Below are 22,465 nucleotides of genomic sequence, written 5' to 3'. Positions count from 1 at the left end.
CAGTTGAAAGCTGTGAATTCAAAAGAAGCAGCTACATGGAAGAAGGTGGTCCAGGCTGAATCTCTCGCCACCTCTCTCTCTCTTCTGTAAGACCGTGTTTGATTTTACCTTTTTTGCCAAGGGGTGTTTATGGGGATTGCTGCAGGAATTTGGAAGAGCATCGTTAAGTTGGGATAGTCTGTTGGGTTTTCCGATAGGTTAAGTTATTCTGTATCCTGTTCACTTTTGTTTGTTTCATTCAGTACTCTGTACATAAATTCCGTTGTGTTTAAAACTGAGGGGTTTTGACCAGCTGCATCTCTCCTGGAATATCCACACTACACCTGCTTAAAACAACTAGAAAAGTTAGGGTCTGGGTTACCTTCTTGAAATGTTTTGAGGGGATCTGGCCTGGTTCATAACAGTACTGTTCTATGTTCTAAATAAATAATTATTTATTTACAAAATTACACTTGACTTTTTTTTATTCTCAGCATGCATGCAGTTCACTTTCAATCAGAAAGCAAGTGATACATCCAGAATGCTGGTCATTTAAACTTCTCATCCAGAAAAGAAAATGTCCAACTTGAAATTCTGTACAATACATGTTTAACAATGTGCATTCCAAGCTAAAATCACTTGCAAAACAAAATACACCACCAAAACATAAAAGAAATGCAATAAACAATCAATAGATACATTTAACTTAATAGTATTTTTTGATTGACCGGACTCCATCTAGTGATATAAACTGATAGATGCAGGTATCAGCTGAAATTGCACGATCATCAGCATTGACCAAAGTCTGCCACTGAATGAAGTCCAGAAACTTAGTGAGAGTTCAAGAACAAGTAAAAGCAACAGTAAAACTAGGAGCAGAATCAGCAATTAGGAGAAGAGCCCCAGGACTGAAGGCAAAAACAAAGCCAAGGTGGGCTGTGGGGATTTAAACTGCAGAGCAAGGACCAGGGGAGAAACGAGACCTGGAGCAGCGGCAAGGCTGGAAGCAGGCAATGCCTGGAGGCTGGGACACAGCAGGGCGAAGAGAGACTGAAGGCAAGAGCAAAAGTACTAGGGTAGAGATCTATATGAATGCAATCTATAGAAGACGAAGTCTGTGGAAAATAATGCTAAAGTGGAACTGGCAACATTAAATGGCTATAGTGTCAATCTGTTACTAACATTGTTAAAGTGAAACAATGTTCAGTGATATTAAAACCAATCCCCAGGTGAGAGATACCCCAATTCGCAAGTGCCCATATTAAAAGATTATTTCTTTCTTTTATCACCTGTCCCCAGCTCAGTTACTCACAATAAGATTAATTTGTAAAAGGACCCATTCTCTTGTGGATGCTGTTCTCACAGACCAAATGATTTTATGTTTTTAAAGCAGCCAATTTAACCAGGCTTTCATAAGTTAATGATGATTTGAAGGTGCCGATGTTGGACTGGGATGTACAAAGTTAAAAATCACACAACACCAGGTTATAGTCCAACAGGTTTATTTGGAAGCACTAGCTTTCAGAGTGCTGCTCCTTCATCAGGTCATGAAGAAGCAGTGCTGTGAAAGCTAGTGCTTCCAAATAAACCTGTTGGTCTATAACCTGCTGTTGTGTGATTTTTAAATAAGTTAATGAGTTAGTGAACTCTTTTGTTTGTAAGCATGAGAATAACTGATAACAAAACACACTGATACACAAATCAGAAATCACTGTTGAATCCAAAAAAAGAAAAAAAAGTTACAAACAACATTTGGATCAGTCTCGGAACTATTAAGAATGGATGATTGAACATGAAGGTGTTCTGTCAAGTTTTACAAATTGCACTGATATTGAGAACATGCTTGGCTTTTTTGGAGAGCTGAAAAGCCTTTATCCTGTTTCCTTTCAACAGTGGCTTTGCTTGCTTTTTAGCTTCCAGCAAAGAAAGTTTCCTCTCACTTCCTTCTAGCACAGGGATGACTAGATCTTTTCACAGCTGTGATCCTCACACCTCCACCTCATACTTTCACCCATTAACAAACAGACTAGGGTTGAATCTGACTTTAATCCCTGTTCTTGTGTATTCTTGAAAGGGAAAAACACAATGATATCTCTCGCCCAGAATGGTGTCTTTTCTCCCATTGTGTTCACAGTCGGAGACAATTCACAGGAGATAACAGTTCAGTTTACAATGCATTTCTCCGTTGTGAAGTTTCTTTGATACCCAACAATTTTAAAATTCCAGGATCTCCCTCAAAGCTGGATACATTCCACACAGGCCTTCCAGACAGTCGCTAAATTATTTTGCTCAGAACTTATACGCTCAGTCATTTTATTAACTGCATGTCCTCTTAAAAAAAATTAAAATACACAAACAGGGACCTCCTGCTCTAAAGTGAAAATAAAAGCAAGCATCTATTACAATTCACATGATGATGATCATTTGTAAATCTTCAATTTCAGTGGATTAAGGATGACGTTCCAGTACAGAATAAAGGGCAAACTATCAGAACAGTATTTGTGTGAGATTCGCATGCATTATCACTTGCAACAGTGCTTTAGTAAAGTGAATTATACAGATATGAGGATAAAGTGTTGGGTGGTTAGTTGAAAATACCCAATCTAGCTGTTGGATGGACAAACCCTGAAACAAAACAGTGTAAAAATTCTGGCTAGCTGTCAGGTGCATATTTCATAGCTTGCACCTTATGCTGAAGACTTGAGGCTTGTCTGAAACTAGACCTTAAACTAACTCCTGAAAGATTCACTTATTGTAACAAACAACCAAAAGTAACTTCTACAGAAATTTTCAGTCAAACTAAGGTACTGTCTTGCGGAAATACAACTGGACTCTTGGATAAGGATTCTACAGAAATTACCTGAAGGCAAATGACTGACGGCAAGGATCATTGTATGGTGGATAAAACATGGTAAACAACTGAATCTTGTTTTGATTTTCTTTTTAAATATTTGATAAAAGATGTTGTAATCTGTACTTCATTGAATTGCCATCATCTTAGAATAAATGATTTCTCAGAAAAACTCTTAAAATTTTAATTTGATTATTAACTGTAAATAAATTTGAACAGATTATCTGGGTAGAATTGAATATAGGTTCTGAAGAGGCTTTCACCCATTATCCCTATGTTGTATTATTTTGGATACCTGGCAGCAGTGGACCTTCCCCATGATCAAGGACTGTTGGGAGGTAAGTCCTGCACCTAAAAATGACCCGATAGAGGGTGAGCTTGGAGCTTGTAAGTAATACCATTTGGGAGGTGTTGTCTGCAGTCCATAGCACATTGACTTGAAGCCCAGGATCGCAAGATCATAGCAAGGGGGAGGCAGGGGGCAAGTGGTTTAGAAGCATGGGGAGTGAAAATGACTCCTTTTCTTGTTGCTGAATTCCTTATTCGAACACTGTCTGACAACAAGGTTCCATTCATCACCCCACCATAAAACCCAACAGCAAAGTGACCAACTGTCCTCCTTTATAAAAGTTGGAGATAGCCTTGCGTCTCATGTTTTGTATTACTGAGATGACATTTATCCCATATTTCTAAAGCTTTGGTTGGCCATTGATCTGGCAGACTGCCTGCCTAGAGTCACATCCTGGAGCTCAGTGTCTCATGGTTCTTTGTGCAGTCATTCTGCACAGCGGCTGCTAACCACAAGGTGGCACTGGAGGATTCAGAGATCAGCCAAACTTTGAAAAGCAGCGTCAGGGATTTAAAACTAACTGTTTAATCTTTGTTTATCTTTTTCAAAGGTATTTTCAACACTATACAAATATTGCAAATATGTTTTTGTAAAAGTCACAAACATGTTAAGTATCCCCACTCCATACCCATGTCCTATCACTGAAGTGTCATTTTTATTTTATTCACAAGGCATCTGACTAGCTAGTTGAAGAGTTTTTTTGGAAGGATTGCTTCCACTGAAGACAAAAGAAGCCTATCATAAACCTGCAAAGAATATTGCCACTTCTGTATTTGCAACTGAATTCAAAGATATGCTGTGAGAAAGACAAAACCTATTTTGACAATGTTGTGTGAAACAGGTCAGATGCAGGAACAGACTATTAACAGTTTAGCTTGTGTTGGCAGCATTGAGAGCAACAAATGAATTCTAACCTACCTACCCCACTCATAGTCAACACATTTTGAAAAAGGGGCTTGTAACAGGAATAAGGCCCAATCTTACACATTTAAGGAACTATTGTTTATTTTAACTGTTGGCCTGGAACCCCACTAAAGGGCTCCATGAAATTAGTAATGAGGCCATTACCAATGCAGATCATCACACAGTTAAATTGGTGACAATGTGTCTTAGTTGAAAAATGTGGTGCTGGAAAAACACAGCAGGCCAGGCAGCGTCCGAGGAGCAGGAGAATCGACGTTTTAGGCATAAGCCCTTCTTCAGGAATGATGCTGGTGTGCTAAGCGGGCTGAGATAAAAGGTAGGGGGGCAGGAACTTGGGGGAGGGGCGCTGGCAATACAATAGGTGGAAGGAGGTGAGCATGAGGGTGATAGGCCGGAGAGGGAGTGGGGGCAGAGAGGTCGGGAAAAAGATTGCAGGTCAAGAGGGCAGTGCTGAATCCGAGGGTTGGGACTGAGATAAGGTGGGGGAGGGGAAATGAGGAAGCTGGAGAAATCGACATTCATCCCGTGTGGTTGGAGGGTTCCTAGGCGGAAGACGAGGCACTCTTCCTCCACCCGTCGTGTGGCCAGGGTCTGGTGATGGAGGAGGCCAAAGACCTGCATGTTATTGGCGGAGTGGGAGGGGGAGTTAAAGTGTTCAGCCACAGGGCGATTGGGTTGGTTGGTGCGGGTGTCCCAGAGGTGTTCCCTGAAATGTTGCGCAAGTAGGCGGCCTGTCTCCCCAATGTAGAAGAGACCACATCGGGTGCAGCGGATACAGTAAATGATGTGTGTGAAGGTGAATTTGTGACTCCCACTTCCCCCTAAACCAAAGGAGTAGCCATGGGCACCTGCATGGGCCCCCAGCTATGCCTGCCTCTTCATCGGATATGTAGAACAGTCCATCTTCCACAGCTACACTGGCTCCACCCCCCACCTTTTCCTCCGCTACATCGATGATTGTATTGGCGCTACCTTGTGCTCCCACGAGGAGGTTGAACAGTTCATCCACTTTACTAACACCTTCCACCCCGACCTCAAATTTACCTGGACCATCTCAGACTCCTCCCTCCCCTTCCTAGACCTCTCCATTTCTATCTCGGGCGACCGACTCAACACAGACATTTACTACAAACCGAGTGACTCCCACAGCTACCTAGATTACACCTCCTCCCACCCTGCCCCCTGTAAAAACACCATCCCATATTCCCAATTCCTCCGCCGCCGCCGCATCTGCTCCCAGGAGGACCAATTCCACTACCGAACAACTCAAATGGCCTCCTTCTTCAAACACCGCAATTTCCCCTCCGACGTGGTCGACGACGCTCTCCACCACATCTCCTCCACTTCCCGCACCTCCGCCCTTGAACCCCGCTCCTCCAATCGCCACCAGGACAGAACCCCACTTGTCCTCACCTTCCACCCCACCAACCTCCAGATACATTGTATCATCCTCCCTCATTTCCGCCATCTCCAGACAGACCCCACCACCAGGGATATATTTCCCTCTCCACCCCTATCACCATTCAGGAGAGACCACTCCCTCTGCGACTCCCTCATCAAGTCCACACCCCCCACCAACCCAACCTCCGCTCCCGGCACCTTCCCCTGCAACCGCAAGAAGTGCAAAACTTATGCCCATACCTCCCCACTCACCTCCCTCCAAGGCCCCAATGGATCCTTCTATATACCGTCGCAAATTCACCTGCACCTCCACACACATCATTTACTGTATCCGCTGCATCCGATGTGGCCTCCTCTACATTGGGGAATTAGGCAGCCTACTTGAGGAACCTTTCAGAGAACACCTCTGGGACACCCGCACCAACCAACCAAACCGCCCCTTGGCTGAACACTCTAACTCCCCTTCCCACTCCGCCAATGACATGCAGGTCCTTGGCCTCCTCCATCATCAGACCCTGGCCACACGATGCCTGGAGGAAGAGCGCCTCATCTTCTGCCTAAGAACCCTCCAACCACACGGGATGAATGTCGATTTCTCCAGCTTCCTTATTTCGCCTCCCCCCACCTTATCTCAGTCCCAACCCTCAGACTCAGAACTGCCTTCTTGACCTGCAATCTTCTTCCCAACCTCTCTGCCCCCACCCCCTCTCCGGCCTATCACCCTCACCTCCTTCCACCTATCATATTCACAGCGCCCCTCCCCCAAATTCCCTCCCCCCTACCTTTTATCTCAGCCTGCTTGGCACACCAGCATCATTCCTGAAGAAGGGCTTATGCCCGAAACGTCAATTCTCCTGCTCCTCGGATGCTGCCTGGCCTGCTGTGTTTTTCCAGCACCACATTTTTCAACTCTGGTACTCCAGCATCTGCAGTCCTCACTTTCTCGACAGTGTGTCTTAGCATCACATGTGTAAATACTTCTGAAATGTTGAGAATTTCTGCCTTTACCACCCTTACAGGCAGTGAGTTCCAGATTCCTACCACCTTCTAGGTAAAAAAAAACAATTTCCTCACATCCCCTCCAAACCTCTCAATCCTTGCCTTACCACAAAAAATGACGGTGGCAGGGGAGGACATATTTGGGCTTCAGCTCTGTCTACTCCTTTTCACCAGGCCTGGTGTATTCTTCCTTTTCTCCCCCTCTCTTTTATATTTTTTTCTAACACCCATTTCATCTTGCCTTCTTTTGGTGACTCTGGGTGAGGAAGGAGTTTCCGGGAGCTGGAGCAGCAGAGAATTCAATGTGGATCCTTGTGGCGGCTTTCTGGTGGGTTCTTTGACCAGGTTGCTTTGGCAGACAAGGCACTTTAAGGGCCTGGGATTACAATGGCCCGAGCTTCCTTGAGGCTTCCACAGCATCTTCCCAGTGGCACGTTTAGGCTGGCCCAGCCTGGCATTCCTGTAGGCAGCTTCAGCGGCGGCCTGGAAATCCTTTTGGTGGTTGCTTTCATCAGCGACAGTCTACATCTCTTTGTGGTAGCTTCAGTCAGTCTGTGACTCCATGCAGCATTTTCTTCAGCATCATGGTGGGTCCAGTCCAGGATTTCCATGGAGTTTGGGTCCTCGAGCCCACACCCATGAAATGGACTAAGTGCAAATGACAATGAGGCTAATTCTATTCAATTCAGTTAAATCTATGACATCTGGTCATTGATGCCTTCACCAAGGAGAAAAGTTGCTTTCCACCTATCCTATCTCAGCCCCTCGTAATTTTATACATCTCGATCAAGTCCCCGTCAGACTCCTCTGCTCCAAAGCAAACAATCCAAGTCTACAATCTCTTTTCATGACTCAAACATTCCCTCAAGATCTGCTTCTTTGAAAAAGGGATCTAGCCAAAGTTTGACGGTGGTTAAAAGTGGCTGTCTGGAGACCATATCTAAAATATCATACCTGAAAGTGTCAAGAATGCTTAAGGGGGAGAAATATACTACAAACTGAACCGTAAGATCTTTTGAGTATCTCAGCCTGTGAACATGGTGGGAGAAGACTTCAGTCTGGGTGACAGATATGATTGTATTTCTTTCTTTCAAAATCCACAAGAACAGAAGTTAAAAGCCAGTTCCAACTTTGGTCTGTGTGCGCTGGTGGGCTGAGGTACTTATGTTTACTAGCCTGCATTCCTACTTTGCAGGTAAATGATGCTCTCACTTTGAGACCCAGAAGCTAGTTAGCAAGACAATTCAAAAGAAATAGCACAAATGAAGATCACTTATCTTAAAAGGAGAAAGTGAGGACTGCAGATGCTGGAGATCAGAGCTGAAAATGTGTTGCTGGAAAAGCGCAGCAGGTCAGGCAGCATCCAAGGACTAGGAGAATCAATGTTTCGGGCATGAGCCCTTCCTGACCTGCTGCGCTTTCCCAGCAACACATTTTCAGCACTTATCTTAAAAATCAAGACCCTCAAAATTGATGTTCGATTATTCACTCCTCACAAGTGATCCAGAGACTTAGCTGTATCTTTTTAATGTATCATTTTTTGTACTTCTTATTTTGAATTTATGAGTGTGTTGTGTGTTATTGTTTTTATTTCATTTTCAGTAGCTAGTAAAATCTCTCTTTGGTTAATTCAAGAAAACCTTGTAAATTAGTTCCATTGACACAGTGGTAGTGTTGCTACCAAAGGGCCAGAAGTTTTGGCTTCAAGTCGCACCTGCCACGTAAATCTGGCATAACAGGTCTGAAATGGGTGATTATAAATAATGATTTGGAGATGCTGATGTTGGATTGGGGTGTACAAAGTTAAAAATCACACAACACCAGGTTATAGTCCAACAGGTTTAATTGGAAGCACTAGCTTTCACTAGCGCTGCTCCTTCATCACAATCCCACAACCAGTTGATGAAAGAGCAGCGCTCCGAAAGCTAATGCTTCCAATTAAACCTGTTGGACTATAACCTGGTGTTGTGTGATTTTTTAACTTTATACATAAGGACATTTCCTTATATTATCTACATCTCATTCACTGGAATTCTTTCAGTAAAGCCTTTTAACTTCCCACGTCCCCCTCAGTTTATTGAGATCCTCTTCAAAACTGGTATTGTTGTGTTTCTGGTTATGCTTTTTAAGCTATCCATTATTTTCATAACTTTTTCCTTAATTTTGTGAAGTGGCTTGGGACATTAGTGTTACTCTGTAAATAAAATTGTTTATTGCTGAAAATCATTTTGAGTATGCTTACAGGGGATCTATTTGTTCTTCCATTGTACATTTCACAAGATCTATTTTTCAGGTAACTAGTCTGACCTGATCTGAACCTCTGAAGGGGAGCAACTGACCATTGAGGGGAAAATAGTAATAGCATGGCACAAGGCATTCATGGCATTTAGCTGATACATCCTTTACCTAAGCATCTTGTCAGATTGTTAAACTAGTTCCTACATTACAAAGTTGTCCAGGAATCATGATGTTAATGCTAACAGTCACTGCTGCCTGCTTCCACACTACATGTATATAGTTTATTCTCCTGCCAGCCTCATTAAGTATCTCTCCTTTGAATCATTTTAGTATGTCCTTTACAAGCTTGGAAATATTTGCAGACTTAAGCCTTTCATTTGGTTCAGATGTCTTTTAATCTATCTGCATTATATTGGTATTTGTAAACCACTGCAGGTAACACTTGTTTTGGGTGCTGCTCCAGATCCACTATGAGTTATATGGGCTGATCTGGTGGAAATAACCAATTGCTGACAGGAATTGTCATCCTGCGGCACCCAACAATGTTTAAACTGACAGACTCCAGGATCTTAGCTTGGGTTAAATTGGGACTAACTGATGTCTGAAATGTCTCTCCATTGGATTTTCAGCAATGCATCAAAGACCCTGGAACAATTGAGCTCTATTATCTTAGGCATTCAGTAAAATTAAGAATAACTTCAGTGAGACTGTAATTTTATACAGTTAGAATAAGATTTGTAATCGACAACTGCAAAGGAAAAATGAAGTGTGGATTTTAATGTTTTCTCCAAAGTAATTATCCAACCATACATTAATCTATTTTATCACAATTGTTTTGAGAGTCCTGGTGCACCCTGTATAGTTATACCTATTTGTAAACTGACATTGTCATTATAAGAAATCATTCCTCTTCTATTTTTGGATTACTTTATGATTTTCGGTATTGTAATATAGCTCAAACACAACTGTGCCATTAAGATAAAGAGAAATGAAAAATGACTTGCATTTACACACTGCTTTTCATAATCATTGGATATCTCAAAAAGCCTTATAGATGATAATACACTTCTGAAGCACCACTGTTGAAATGTAATAAACACTGCAGCCAATTATGCTCTCAATAAACCCCTGCTGAAAATGTGTTGCTGGAACAGCGCAGGTCAGGCAGCATCCAGGGAACAGGAGAATCGACGTTTCGGGCATAAGCCCTTCTTCAGAAAGGGCATATGCCCGAAACGTCAATTCTCCTGTTCCCTGGATGCTGCCTGACCTGCTGCGCTGTTCCAGCAACACATTTTCAGCTCTGATCTCCAGCATCTGCAGACCTCACTTTTTCCTCTCAATAAACCCCCACAAACAGCTACATGAGAATAACCAGAAAATCAGTTTCTTTGATCTAGGTTGAGAAATAAATATTAGCCAGGATTTCAGGGATAAATCCTCTACTTTTCTTCAGATTGGTGCTGCAAGATTTTTACATCCACACAGAAAGCAGATAAAGACTTGATTTAATATCACATCCTAAATACTGCTCTTCTTTCAGTCCAGAACACCTTCTATATTACATTGGCAGCTTTTATTTTTGCACTCAAGCCCTAGAAAGAAACTGGAACCCACAACTTTCTAACTCAGAGACAAGTGTACTACCCACTGAACCACTGCTGCCACTCCACTTATCTGAATGAGTGTTTTACATAAAATACAGGGACAGTAACCTTCAGATCGCTTCATTATTTATGCTTTCCAGAAGCTTTGATGATGCTTAAGCTTTTCAGAATCAAACCTGCAAGAATATATCCACTATTCACTACATGGAACTTTCCACAGTAAGTATACACATTAGAGCTGAAATTCCTTTAGTAATGAAGAAAACTCATTTAATCTCCATAACAAATGATCCTCAAAAATCAAAGTTTCAGTGCATTTAAAATATGATTTCAAAAGTTGAGCATGATTGACTTGTCAATTCTCAAGAAAAAAAATCTATTGTTTGCTTTTAAAAATCAGACCGTTAATATATTGAAAGCTTAGCAAGTACACAATTGTTGGGAGTTTTTATTATAGATTATAAAAGAAAGGCTTGGATTTGTAGAACATCTTTCATTACTGTTGGATAGTTCAAGTCCCAATAAAGTACTACTCAAGTGTAGTCACGTCATAAGATTTTAAAAAGCAAACACATTTTATTGAAAATTGTAACTTTTCAATTATGTAGCCAGGTGTTTTATTTTTATCCAATCAACAACTCCTGATTATCTCTGACTCCATATATGAATCAAAATATAATTGAAAAGTTACATATGACTCTATACTAATCAGTACTATACTATAATACTAAGTCACTACCAAAATAGAATTTCACAAAGCATGATTACTGACCTCTATTTTTTTTTAAGTGTTACTTTAAAGAAAATAATCAGTTGGGCTGTAAAAAATATTCCTGAAAACTTCTTGGCGAGTGTAGTTTCTTAGGATCCATATGTGCGAAGGGCTGTCAGCGCAGCTCTCCAAAGCAGGAACATACTTCCCAATGTCCATCTTCCTAGTTGATAGACATAATTGGCTATCTACATGAACAAATATGTGCTTCTGTGTGACAGAAAAGATATGAAGAGCTAGAACATGTGGAAATATAACCAAAGAGGCAAAGCACTGAACAATCAAGAAGAGAAATCAATAAACATGATAGTTAAATTTAACCTAAGTATATTGAACCAATCTAACAGACCTTAATTCATTCCTCGTACTTACGCTGATATACAAGTAAATAGTAATTTTCCCAAAATCCCTCCAATCACAATCTCGGAGGGTATCCTGAAATTGCTGTTCCCTCCTCCTGGCCCTGTCAGATTTTGCAGGGTCAACAGATAGCATGAATTTTCATAGGGCAGATACCTACAAGAGCAATTTTAGATTCCTTTCTTGCATCTGGGTGTGAAGAGCCAGCAAGGGCTGTGGTGGAGCTGAAAGTGTGTTGAAGGCAGGCTGGTATAGATTCCATCCAGGAGAAAATGAGGACTGCAGATGCTGGAGATCAGAGTCAAGAGTATGATGCTGGAAAAGCACAGCAGGTCAGGCATCATCCGAGGAGCAGGAGAATCGACGTTTCAGGCATAACCCCTTCATTAGGATTCCTCGGATGCTGCCTGACCTGCTGTGCTTTCCCAACACCGCACTCCCGACTACATTCCATCCATGAGCTATGCTCTTACTCACCGTCATGAAAAGAGGCTGATCTGGTTAACTTCAAAACAAATATCTTGGATATTTGCAGGTCGGTTTGCCTGATGGGCTCTGTGTTTCCTGTGGAGGCCAGTTCACATCTAATCTCTTAAAATATGGCTGGCCACACAAACGTGCAAACCCAGCTGAGGAGCTGGAGCAGTATTTCTAGCTTACAGTGTCCTTATCACAAATCCTGTCTGTTATTTGCTTTTTAAAGAGCAAGCGGAAGTTCTGCCCTTGGGCTGTAGGGAAATCCTCAAAGTTACTTTAACTCCTGTGGAACTTCAAAGCAAACCAGAAAGAAAGTTGCATTTATATAGTATTGCTAATGCTGCATATATCTATTTCATGGCTTATGTTAATATTTGAGAGATCATGGCCTTATTTCTGATACAGATCAGTTAGGTACATATTTACATCTCGATAATACCATGGACATTTTACAAAACCTTTTATGAAACAGCCGAGAACAATCTAAAAAATCTTTGCAGCCAATGACAAAGATAATTCTTGAAACCACCCCCTTTTTTAGCAGTAGGTATGCTACATTCCATGCTAACATATCCAATAGCTACTGTCATCTACTTGGACATCTAGTCGGGTGAGTTACAGGTGAGGGGTGATGGCTGTTGACACAGGTTTAAAGGGTAGATGTTATTTCAAGGGAAGGTGGTCAGGTTGACAAGGGGGCATCACTTCAAGGAACATGATGAGGTGAGAAGAGTGCAGTGCTGGTCAGGGTAGTGTGGAGGGAGCAGTGGAGGGGGAGGGGGGACCTAGCAGGGTTAGCTCAGGGCAGTGGTTGTCAAGTCAGATTGAGTTAGGTGAGCGCCATCAGGAATGTCATAGGTCAGGAGGTGTAAGTTGGAGGAGTGCAGTCAGTGCTGAATTCGAGATTTAGTTTAATAGTTAGACAGAAATTACATTAAGTTTTCTTTTTTTTCCTGCATGATGTGAAGCTAAAGTGAACTGGAATCCTCCAAAATCTCTAACCTCATGTATTATTTTAAGAGAGTTCCAAACATACGGTTATTGTCAAGTTGGAATTTCCAATTCTCCAGCAATTCCCTCTGAGTCAGCTGTGTCAGGTTTTTCGCAGGTATCAGTGGGCTCCAGGCTATGCTGCAGCAATGACTATATGAACAAAAAAAGTTCTGGACCCATTCTGGAAGATTGTTGTTTTAAAGGCAAAAACACAGGGCTTTAGTTGCTGCCGTAACACCTACAGGGAATGGCAATTCAGAAGTTTACTCATGTTTATTTAATAAGGGCCAGAATAGGAGAAGGGGCAAAAAAGCAGCAAGGGGTTAGCTGAAGATATTCTAAATGTGGGATACGTGAATTAAAGATCAGACTGAGGATTGAATAGACAAGGCTATGTTATCATGGAGAAGGCAGGATAACTCTTTGGTCTCAATTTATCTGGGTGTTGTCTTGGAAATGATTTTAGTTACAGTTAACAATGTTAATAATTTTAGTACACAATTAAAAATAAATAAATAAATAAATAAATAAAATGATGGCAAAATCTCTCTGAAAACAACATAACTGGCTAAAATTTTGAATCAGAAATTTTACTAAATCACAAAACCATAAAAAATATTCCCCTCATCTTAGCAAAATAGGAAGTTATTTGAAGACAAGAAAGGCTGTTTTGTAAACGAACACAAACACATGCATACATCAAGAATACTTTCAAGCCATCTCAGATCTAAACTATACTGCTGAACTCAAGAGAAAAATAGATTAGGAACTGAAGTCTACCATCATCTTCTGAAGAGTTATAGCGAAAATGTCCTACAGAATTAGTTGATATCAATTCTGATGACAATTCATCAACCTTTAACAATTTGCGATTCCCTGACATGAGGTTTGGGAAAAGTTTCAAAACTGAAATGTTTACAATGAGGCCTGAACTTCCTGCATACTCGCAAACTGCCACTTCTATACTGTCTGACATCAGCACATCTGAGTCTTCCATCATGAAGCAACAAAACACCTCAGCGACATTGTTATATCAGGCTCTAGGAACTAAATTTGAAGTTTACTACTATTGTCTAGGTTTCCCAGGGATCAGGGGATTCAGCAGTGATTCAGCAGTGAAATGGGTGTCAGACCTGTCAGTCCCAATGGTGGGCGAGATTTTCAAAACCCCTTACAGGGGAGAAAGAACAGAAGTACTCTGCACGCCCTTTAAGGTAGCCTTTAGCCTTCCACAGATCTGATCACTAATGTCCCATCACTCCCAGATCTGATTGCCACCCTCCCACTCACAACCTTTAACCTCCTCCCAATTGCAGGTCATTGCTCTCAAGGGTCCTAAGTTGACCATTTGAGGATGGCTCTGGGTGGGACACAGAGTTACCAAATGGTAGAGGTCCTACAAGACCTTCCAGTCATTTTCAGCTTCACCTGCACCCACTGTCTCCTTGCACATATTTAACTCAATAACAGTGAGTACAGACATCATGAGGTTCCATGGCATCAGGTTAGATATGGACAAGGAAACCTTCAACTGATTACCACATACCATTCTCCATTAGCTGATGAATCAGTGTTCCTCCAAATTGAGCAACACTTGGAGGAAGCACTGAGGGTAGCAAGAGTGCACAAAATATACTGTGTGGGGAATTTCAATGTCCACTACTGGCTGAACTGGTCAAGTTCCACAGGTCATAATTGCTAGACTGGGTCTGCTGTAAACGGAGAGGGAACCAACAGAAGGGGAAAACAGACTTCATCCTGACCGATCTGCCTACTGTAATTGCATCTGTCTGTGACAATCTCAGCCAGAGGGACCACATAGTCCTAAGAGGAACGAAGTCCCACCTCCACATTAATAAGACTTTACATTGTGCTTTGTGGCACTATCATTATGTCAAATGGGACAGATATTGAACAGGTTTAGCTGTTAATGAGGCACTGAGAGTCATCAGCAACAGGATTGTACTCCAACAGACTCTGCAACCACATGGCCTAGCATATCCTCCACTCTGCCACTAGCATCAAACCAAAACAGCAAATGCTGGAAATCTGAAACAAAAACAGAAATTGCTGGGGAAACTTAGCAGGTCAAGTAGCATGCGTGGAAAGAAAGCAGAGTAAGTGTTTTGAGTCATTCTGAAGAAGGGTCACTGGACTTTAAGTCTGCTTTCTCTCTACAGATGTTGCTAGACCTCTTGACATTCTCTAGCAATTTCTGTTTTTGACCAGGGGACCAACCTGCTTCCATTAATAATGCAGGAGGGAAAACCGGGAGCAGCACCAGGCATGCCTAAAAATGAGGTATTAATCTTGTGAAGGTACAACACTGGACTACTTTTGTTCAAACAGCATAAACAGCAAGTGATAGACTGAGCTAAACTAATCCACAACAAACTGATAAGCTCTGCATGCCTGCCATACCAGTTGTGAATGGTGGTGGGCAATTAAACAAAAAGTATTCTGGGTAATCCAAGGTGGAGGACAGGAAAAATTTCTGGCTGTAAGAGCTGCTCCTTTTTTTGAGGTATTTTAGGTGTTGGAGGTGATTTCCTCAAACTCCAGGAGCAGCAATCACTGTTTTATATGCTGTTGCATTGTTTTGGAACTTTGGGGAAAAGAAGTCAAAACAACAGCAGTTTAAAAGGGAGAAGTAGCAGATAAAGGAAGCACATGGTGAGGACAGTGCAGGGGAGAGAGAGAGAGAGAGAAAGAGAGAGAGAGAGAGAGAGAGAACCTGCACAGTTACCGCCTTTGCAGTTTGAATTCATGTATCACTGGACAACGGTGTGCATCTGGGAAAATTAACAAACAATGAAATTCACAACTAATCTTGGAGGAACTGTTGGGCGAAGTTCACAGCTCAGAATCAGATAAGTTAATTGTTGTTTTAGGTCTATCCAAGAGAAAGGCTGCAGTAGTGAGTATAGTGGATTCTTTCTTGATTATAGGTTTTTGGAGATAAGTCTCTTGATTAAACTTAAAATATAAGCCATAATTATTAATTTAACCTGGGGCAGTGTGTGTAGAGGAATAAGACAGTGTTATTTTCTGGGTCTGTAGATTGTGAGGGAGCAAAAATGGCCTTTGCAGTGATATGTACTTCTTGTCAGATGTGGGACTTTAAAGAGAGTTTAAGGGTTACTGCGGATTATATCTGCCATAAATGCTGTTGGATGCTAAACTTATCAGATCGAGTGGATTGGTTGGAAGATAGATAGAAGCGATGAGGAATTTGCAACAGCAACAGTATGTGATGGATGGCAGTTATAGGAAGCGGGGAAAGTCTGAGATACAGTCACATAGACGGGTTAACTCCAAGAAGGGTGAGAAAGGACAGCACCTAGGGCAGGAGTCTTTTGTGGATATACCTATTTCAAACAGGTATGCTGTTTTGGAAAATGTAAGGGGTGATGGGTTCTCAGGGGAACGTAGCACAAACAGCCAAATTTCTGGTATTGAGACTGGCTCTAATGCAATGAGGGGTACGTCGGCTTCCAAGAGATCAATTGTGTTAGGGGATTCTGTAGTCAGAGGTACAGACAGACGTTTCTGTGGCCAGCAGAGAAAAAGCAGAATGGTGTGTTGTTTCCCTGGTGCCAGGATCAAGGATGTCTCAGAGAGGGTGCAGAATGTTCTCACGGGGGAAAGGGGCCTGCAGGAGGTCATTGTCCACATTGGAACCAACGACATTGGAAGGGAAAAGGTTGAGACTCTGAAGGGAGATTACAGAGAGTTCGGCAGGAATTCAAAAAGGTGTTCCTCAAGAGTCGTAATATCTGGATTATTCCCGGTGCTACGAGCTAGTGAGGGCAGGCACAGGAGGATAGAGCAGATGAATGCATGGCTGAGGAGCTGGTGTATGGGAGAAGGATTCACATTTTTGGATCATTGGAATCTCTCTTGGGGTAGAAGTGACCGGTACAAGAAGGATGGATTGCACCTAAATTGGAAGGGGACTAATATACTGGCAGGGAAATTTGCTAGAGCTGCTTGGGAGGATTTAAACTAGTAAGGTGGGGAGGTGGGACCCAGGGAGATAGTGAGGAAAAAGATCAATCTGAGACTGATACAGTTGAGAACAGAAGTGAGTCAAACAGTCAGGGCAGGCAGGAACAAGGTAGGACTAATAAATTAAACTGCATTTATTTCAATGCAAGGGGCCTAACAGGGAAGGCAGATGAACTCAGGGCATGGTTAGGAACAGGGGACTGGGATATCATAGCAATTACAGTAACATGGCTCAGGGATGTGCAGGATTGGCAGCTTAATGTTCCAGGATACAAATGTTACAGGAAGGATAGAAAGGGAGGCAAGAGAGGAGAGGGAGTGGCATTTTTGATAAGGGATAGCATTACAGCTGTCCTGAGGGAAGATATTCCCGGAAATACATCCAGGGAACTGAAAATAAGAAAGGGGTGATCACCTTATTGGGACTGTATTATAGACCCCCCCAATAGTCAGAGGGAAATTGAGAAACAAACTTGTAAAGAGATCTTAGCTATCTGTAAGAATAATAGGGTAGTTATGGTTGGGGATTTTAACTTTCCAAGCATCGACTGGGACTGCCATAGTGTTAAAGGTTTAGATGGAAAGGAATTTCTTAAGTGTGTACAAGACAATTTTCTGATTCAGTATGTGGACGTACCTACTAGAGAAGGTGCAACACTAGACCAACTCTTGGGAAATAAGGCAGGGCAGGTGACTGAGGTGTCAGTGGGGGAGCACTTTGGGGCCAGCGACAATAATTCTATTAGTTTCAAAATAGTGATGGAAAAGGATAGACCAGGTCTAAAAGTTGAAGTTCTAAATTGGAGAAAGGCCAATTTTGACGGTATTAGGCAAGAACTTTCAAAAGCTGATTGGAGGTAGATGTTCGCAGGTAAAGGGACGGCTAGAAAATGGGAAGACTTCATAAATGAGATAACAAGAATCCAGAGAATGTATATTCCTATCAGGGTGAAAGGGAAGGCTGGTAGGTATAAGGAATGCTGGATGACTAAAGAAATTGAGGGTTTGGTTAAGAAAAAGAAGGAAGCATATGTCAGGTATAGACAGGATAGATCGAGTGAATCCTTAGAAGAGTATAAAGAAAGTAGGAGTATACTCAAGAGGGAAATCAGGAGGGCAAAACGGGGACATGAGATAGCTTTGGTAAATAGAATTAAGGAGAATCCAAAGGGATTTTTACAAATATATTAAGGACAAAATGGTAATTAGGGAGAGAATAGGGCCCCTCAAAGATCAGAGAGGCGGCCTTTGTGTGGAGCCACAGAAAATGGGGGAGATACTAAATGAATATTTTCCATCAGTATTTACTGTGGAAAGGGATATGGAAGGTATAGACTGTAGGGTAATAGATGGTGACATCTTGCAAAATGTCCAGATTACAGAGAACGAAGTGCTGGATGTCTTGAAATGGTTAAAGGTGGATAAATCCCCAGGACCTGATCAGGTGTACCCGTGAACTCTGTGGGAAGTTAGAGAAGTGATTGCTGGGCCTCTTGCTGAGATATTTGTATCATCGATAGTCACAGGTGAGGTGCCAGAAGACTGGAGGTTGGCAAACGTGGTGCCACTGTTTAAGAAGGGTGGTAAAGACAAGCCAGGGAACTATAGACCGGTGAGCCTGACCTCGGTGGTGGGCAAGTTGTTGGAGGGAATCCTGAGGGACAGGATGTACATGTATTTGGAAAGGCAAGGAATGATTCGGGATAGTCAACATGGCTTTATGCGTGGGAAATCATGTCTCACAAACGTGATTGAGGTTTTTGAAGAAGTAACAAAGAAGATTGATAAGGGCAGAGCAGTAGATGTGATCTTTATGGACTTCAGTAAGGCGTTCGACAAGGTTCCCCATGGGGGACTGATTAGCAAGGTTAGATCTCATGGAATACAGGGAGAACTAGCCATTTGGATACAGAACTGGTTCAAAGGTAGAAGACAGAGAATGGTGCTGGAGGGTTGTTTTTCAGACTGGAGGCCCGTGACCAGTGGAGTGCTGGGCCCTCTACTTTTTGTCATTTACATAAATGATTTGGATGTGAGCATAAGAGGTATAGTTAATAAGTTTGCAGATGACAGCGAAGAGGGTTACCTCAGATTACAACAGGATCTGGACCAGATGGGCCAATGGGCTGAGAGGTGGCAGATGGAGGTTAATTCAGATAAATGTGAGGTGCTGCATTTTGGGAAAGCAAATCTTAGCAGGACTTATACACTTAATGGTAAGGTCCTAGGGAGTGTTGCTGAACAAAGAGACCTTGGAGTACAGGTTCATAGCTCCTTGAAAGTGGAGTCGCAGGCAGATAGGATAGTGAAGAAAGCATTTGATATGCTTTCCTTTATTGGTCAGAATATTGATTATAGGAGTTGGGAGGTCATGTTGCGGCTGTACAGGAGGCCACTGTTGGAATATTGCGTGCAATTCTGGTCTCCTTCCTATCGGAAAGATGTTGTGAAACTTGAAAGGGTTCAGAAAAGATTTACAAGGATGTTGCCAGGGTTGGAGAATCTGAGCTACAGGGAGAGGCTGAACAGGCTGGGGCTGTTTTCCCTGGAGCATTGGAGGCTGAGGGGTGACCTAATAGAGGTTTATAAAATTATGAGGGGCATGGATAGGATAAATAGTCAAAGTCTTTTCCCTGGAGTTGGGGAGTTTAGAACTAGAGGGCATAGGTTTAGGGTGAGAGGGGAAAGATATAAAAGAGACCTAAGGGGCAACATTTTCACACATAGGGTGGTACATGTATAGAATGAGCTGCCAGGGGATGTGGTGGAGGCTGGTACAATTGCAACATTTAAGAGGCATTTAGATGGGTTTATGAATAGGAAGGGTTTGGAGGGATATGGGCCGGGTGCTGGCAGGTGGGACTAGATTGGGTTGGGATGTCTGGTCGGCATGGACCAGTTGGGCCGAACGGTCTGTTTCCATGCTGTACATCTCTATGACTCTATAACTCCCTAGTGGAGGCTCCACAAATATGTCCATCCATAATGATGGGGGATTCTAGCACATCAGTGCAACAGATAAGGCTGAAGCATTCACAGTAAATTTTAACTACAAGTGCCAAGTAGATGATCCATTTTGGCCAACACTAGAGATCCCGAGCATCACAGATACCAGTCCTCAGCTAATTTGATTCGGTCCATGTGATATAGAGTCACAGAATCATACAGATGGAATGGTTCGATGTAATGGATACTGCAAAGGCCATGAGCACTGCAACACTGAAACAGTTCTCCACAACATGCCATAGGCTGAGCTGTTCCAGTATAGTTACAATATTGGCATCTACCTGATGATGTGGAAATTGCCCAAGTATGCCCTATACATAAAAAAAAGAATAAATCCAAGCTGCGAGTTAACTTGCTCCCCACAACTGGCATCCCATTCCATTAGACTGTTCTCAAACAACAGTAAAGTGATTGAAGGTGCTATCAACAGTGTTATTAAGCAGTGTCCACTCAGTCAATAACCTGCTCAGTGACACCAGTCTGGATTCCATTAGGGCCACTCAGCTCCTAACCTCATTGTAACTTTGTTTCAAGCATGGACAAAAGAGCTGAATTCCAGAGAGCAACAGCCCTTGACATCAAGGCTGCATTTGATTGAGTGTGACATTAAGGAGCCCTAGTAAAACTGGAATCAATGTGAATCAGGAGAAAACCTCTTCGCCGTTTGGAGTCACACCTGACACAACAGAAGAGGATTACTGTTGCTGGAGATCAGTCATATCAGCTCCAGAACATCTCTGCAGGAGTTCCTCAGGGTAGTGTCTTCAGCTGCTTCACCAATGACCTTCGCTGCAACATATCGTCAGAAGTGGGATGTTTGCCAATGATTGCACAATATTCAGCATCATTTGTGATTCCTCAGATACTGAAGCAGTCCATATCCAAATGCTGCAAGTCCTGCACAATGTCCAGGAAAGGTGGAAGATAACATTTGCACCACAACTGTTAAGCAATGACCATCACCAATAAGACACAATCTAACCACTGTTCCTTGATATTCAATCAGGTTATCGTCACTGAATCCATTATCATCAACATGCTAGGGTTTGGCATTGACCTGAAAATGAACTGGGTTAGCAAATGCAGTGGCTTCAAGAGCAGTTCTGAAGCTAGGAACACTACAAATAACTCAACATCTGACTCCCCAAAGCCTGACCACAGGCACACACCAGGAGTGTGAATGTAATAATCCCTACTTATGTGGATGAGTATAGCTCCAGGACACCATCCAGGACAAAGTAGCCCACTTGATTGGCACTACATCCACAGACATATCATAGAAAGTGTACCATCCACAAGAAGCATGGCAGAAATTCACCAAGGCTCCTTAGATAGCATCTTCTTCCATCTAGAAATCACTTCCATCTAGAAAGACATGGGGACATCACCACCTGCAAGTTACCCTCCAAGCCATACACTATCCTGACATGGAAAGATATCACCACTCCTTCAATGTCTTTGTTCAAAATCCTACTATTCTCCTTCTGGTGGCATTGTTGGTCTACACACATGGACTGCAGCACCTCAAGAAATGAAGATGCCGGTGTTGGACTGGGGTGGACAAAGTCAAAAATCACACGATACCGGATTATAGTCCAACAGGTTTATTTGAAACCATATGATTTCATAGCCCCCGCTCCTTCCTCAGGCAGCCAGCGGCCATTTCCCACAAGTGAATTATAAAAAAGTGTTTATTTCTTTACTGATGCTATCAAGCCTGCTGAAAAATTGCAACATTTTCTGTTTTAATTTCTTATGTTATTCAGCACTGATAATGCAGTAGCATTAAAATGGTTCTAGTTGCTATACGTAGCTGATAGTAAATGTGCTGTGAAGATTTCTTTGGTTCAGTATTTATTTAAAAAATTGATAAAAACTTTGTCTACCCCCAGTCCAACAGCGGCACCTCCACATCATTAAAAAATTGACTTGGTCTAAAGATCAGAAGTACTAGCACTGATATATTAAGCACAACACAGCAAGAGGAAATCTTGCCATGGGCTTTATTGAAATTTTTTATTGTAGATAATGATAAACATTTGTAAACAGACAGTAGAATTGGGATCTTCAAAAGCAGTTTTTAAACAGCAGAGCCCAATTAATTGTAAAGGACAAGAATGACTGTACTGCATAATACAGAATTTCCAAAACTAAGATTATGTATAATAAACAAATAATCACAAATAATTTACTTCTTTAAAACTCCAAATATCGTGGAAGACGGTATTGAAATTATGTCAATCAGTTGGATATCTCATTTTTGTTATTATACAATTTATAGAAAATGTTGTTTGCAATCATTACAGTACAGGTACTGAACATATAAAAATAGAGGGAGGATTACCTAAACGAAAAGTTATTGTGATAGACACACACTACTCACAGATAATGGGGAAACTAAAATGATCTAAGGTAGCTTTGGCATAAAGCTATATAAAGTCAGTACTAAACTATTCTACTTCCTACAGCTTTACATGAAAGCACACATTTAGAAACAGATC

At 42.0% G+C, this 22,465-nt stretch overlaps 1 protein-coding gene across 5 annotated transcripts in view; it reads right to left on the bottom strand.

Moving 5' to 3' along the window:
• galnt13 (polypeptide N-acetylgalactosaminyltransferase 13) overlaps positions 1–22,465 on the bottom strand; it is a 421,608-nt gene that overhangs the window by 31,710 nt on the left and 367,433 nt on the right. For 3 of the 5 annotated variants that reach the window (XM_087989066.1, XM_043693775.2, XM_087989067.1), the window contains one exon: positions 11,121–11,330. The exons of 1 other annotated variant lie outside the window; for it this stretch is intronic. In XM_087989066.1, the coding sequence (XP_087845192.1) occupies positions 11,145–11,330 (186 nt within the window). In that variant the 3' untranslated portion in view covers positions 11,121–11,144. Of the gene's footprint in view, positions 1–11,120; positions 11,331–22,465 lie in introns of those variants that run through there. One more of the 5 variants, XM_043693781.2, reaches the window with a different exon arrangement.

Source organism: Chiloscyllium plagiosum, unplaced genomic scaffold (assembly GCF_037043375.1).
Source record: "Chiloscyllium plagiosum isolate Xiang-an unplaced genomic scaffold, Cpla_swu_hap1 HiC_scaffold_7, whole genome shotgun sequence".
NCBI lineage: Eukaryota > Metazoa > Chordata > Chondrichthyes > Orectolobiformes > Hemiscylliidae > Chiloscyllium > Chiloscyllium plagiosum.
Note: the sequence above shows the minus strand (reverse complement) of the source record. Positions and strands in the feature narration are given on the sequence as shown.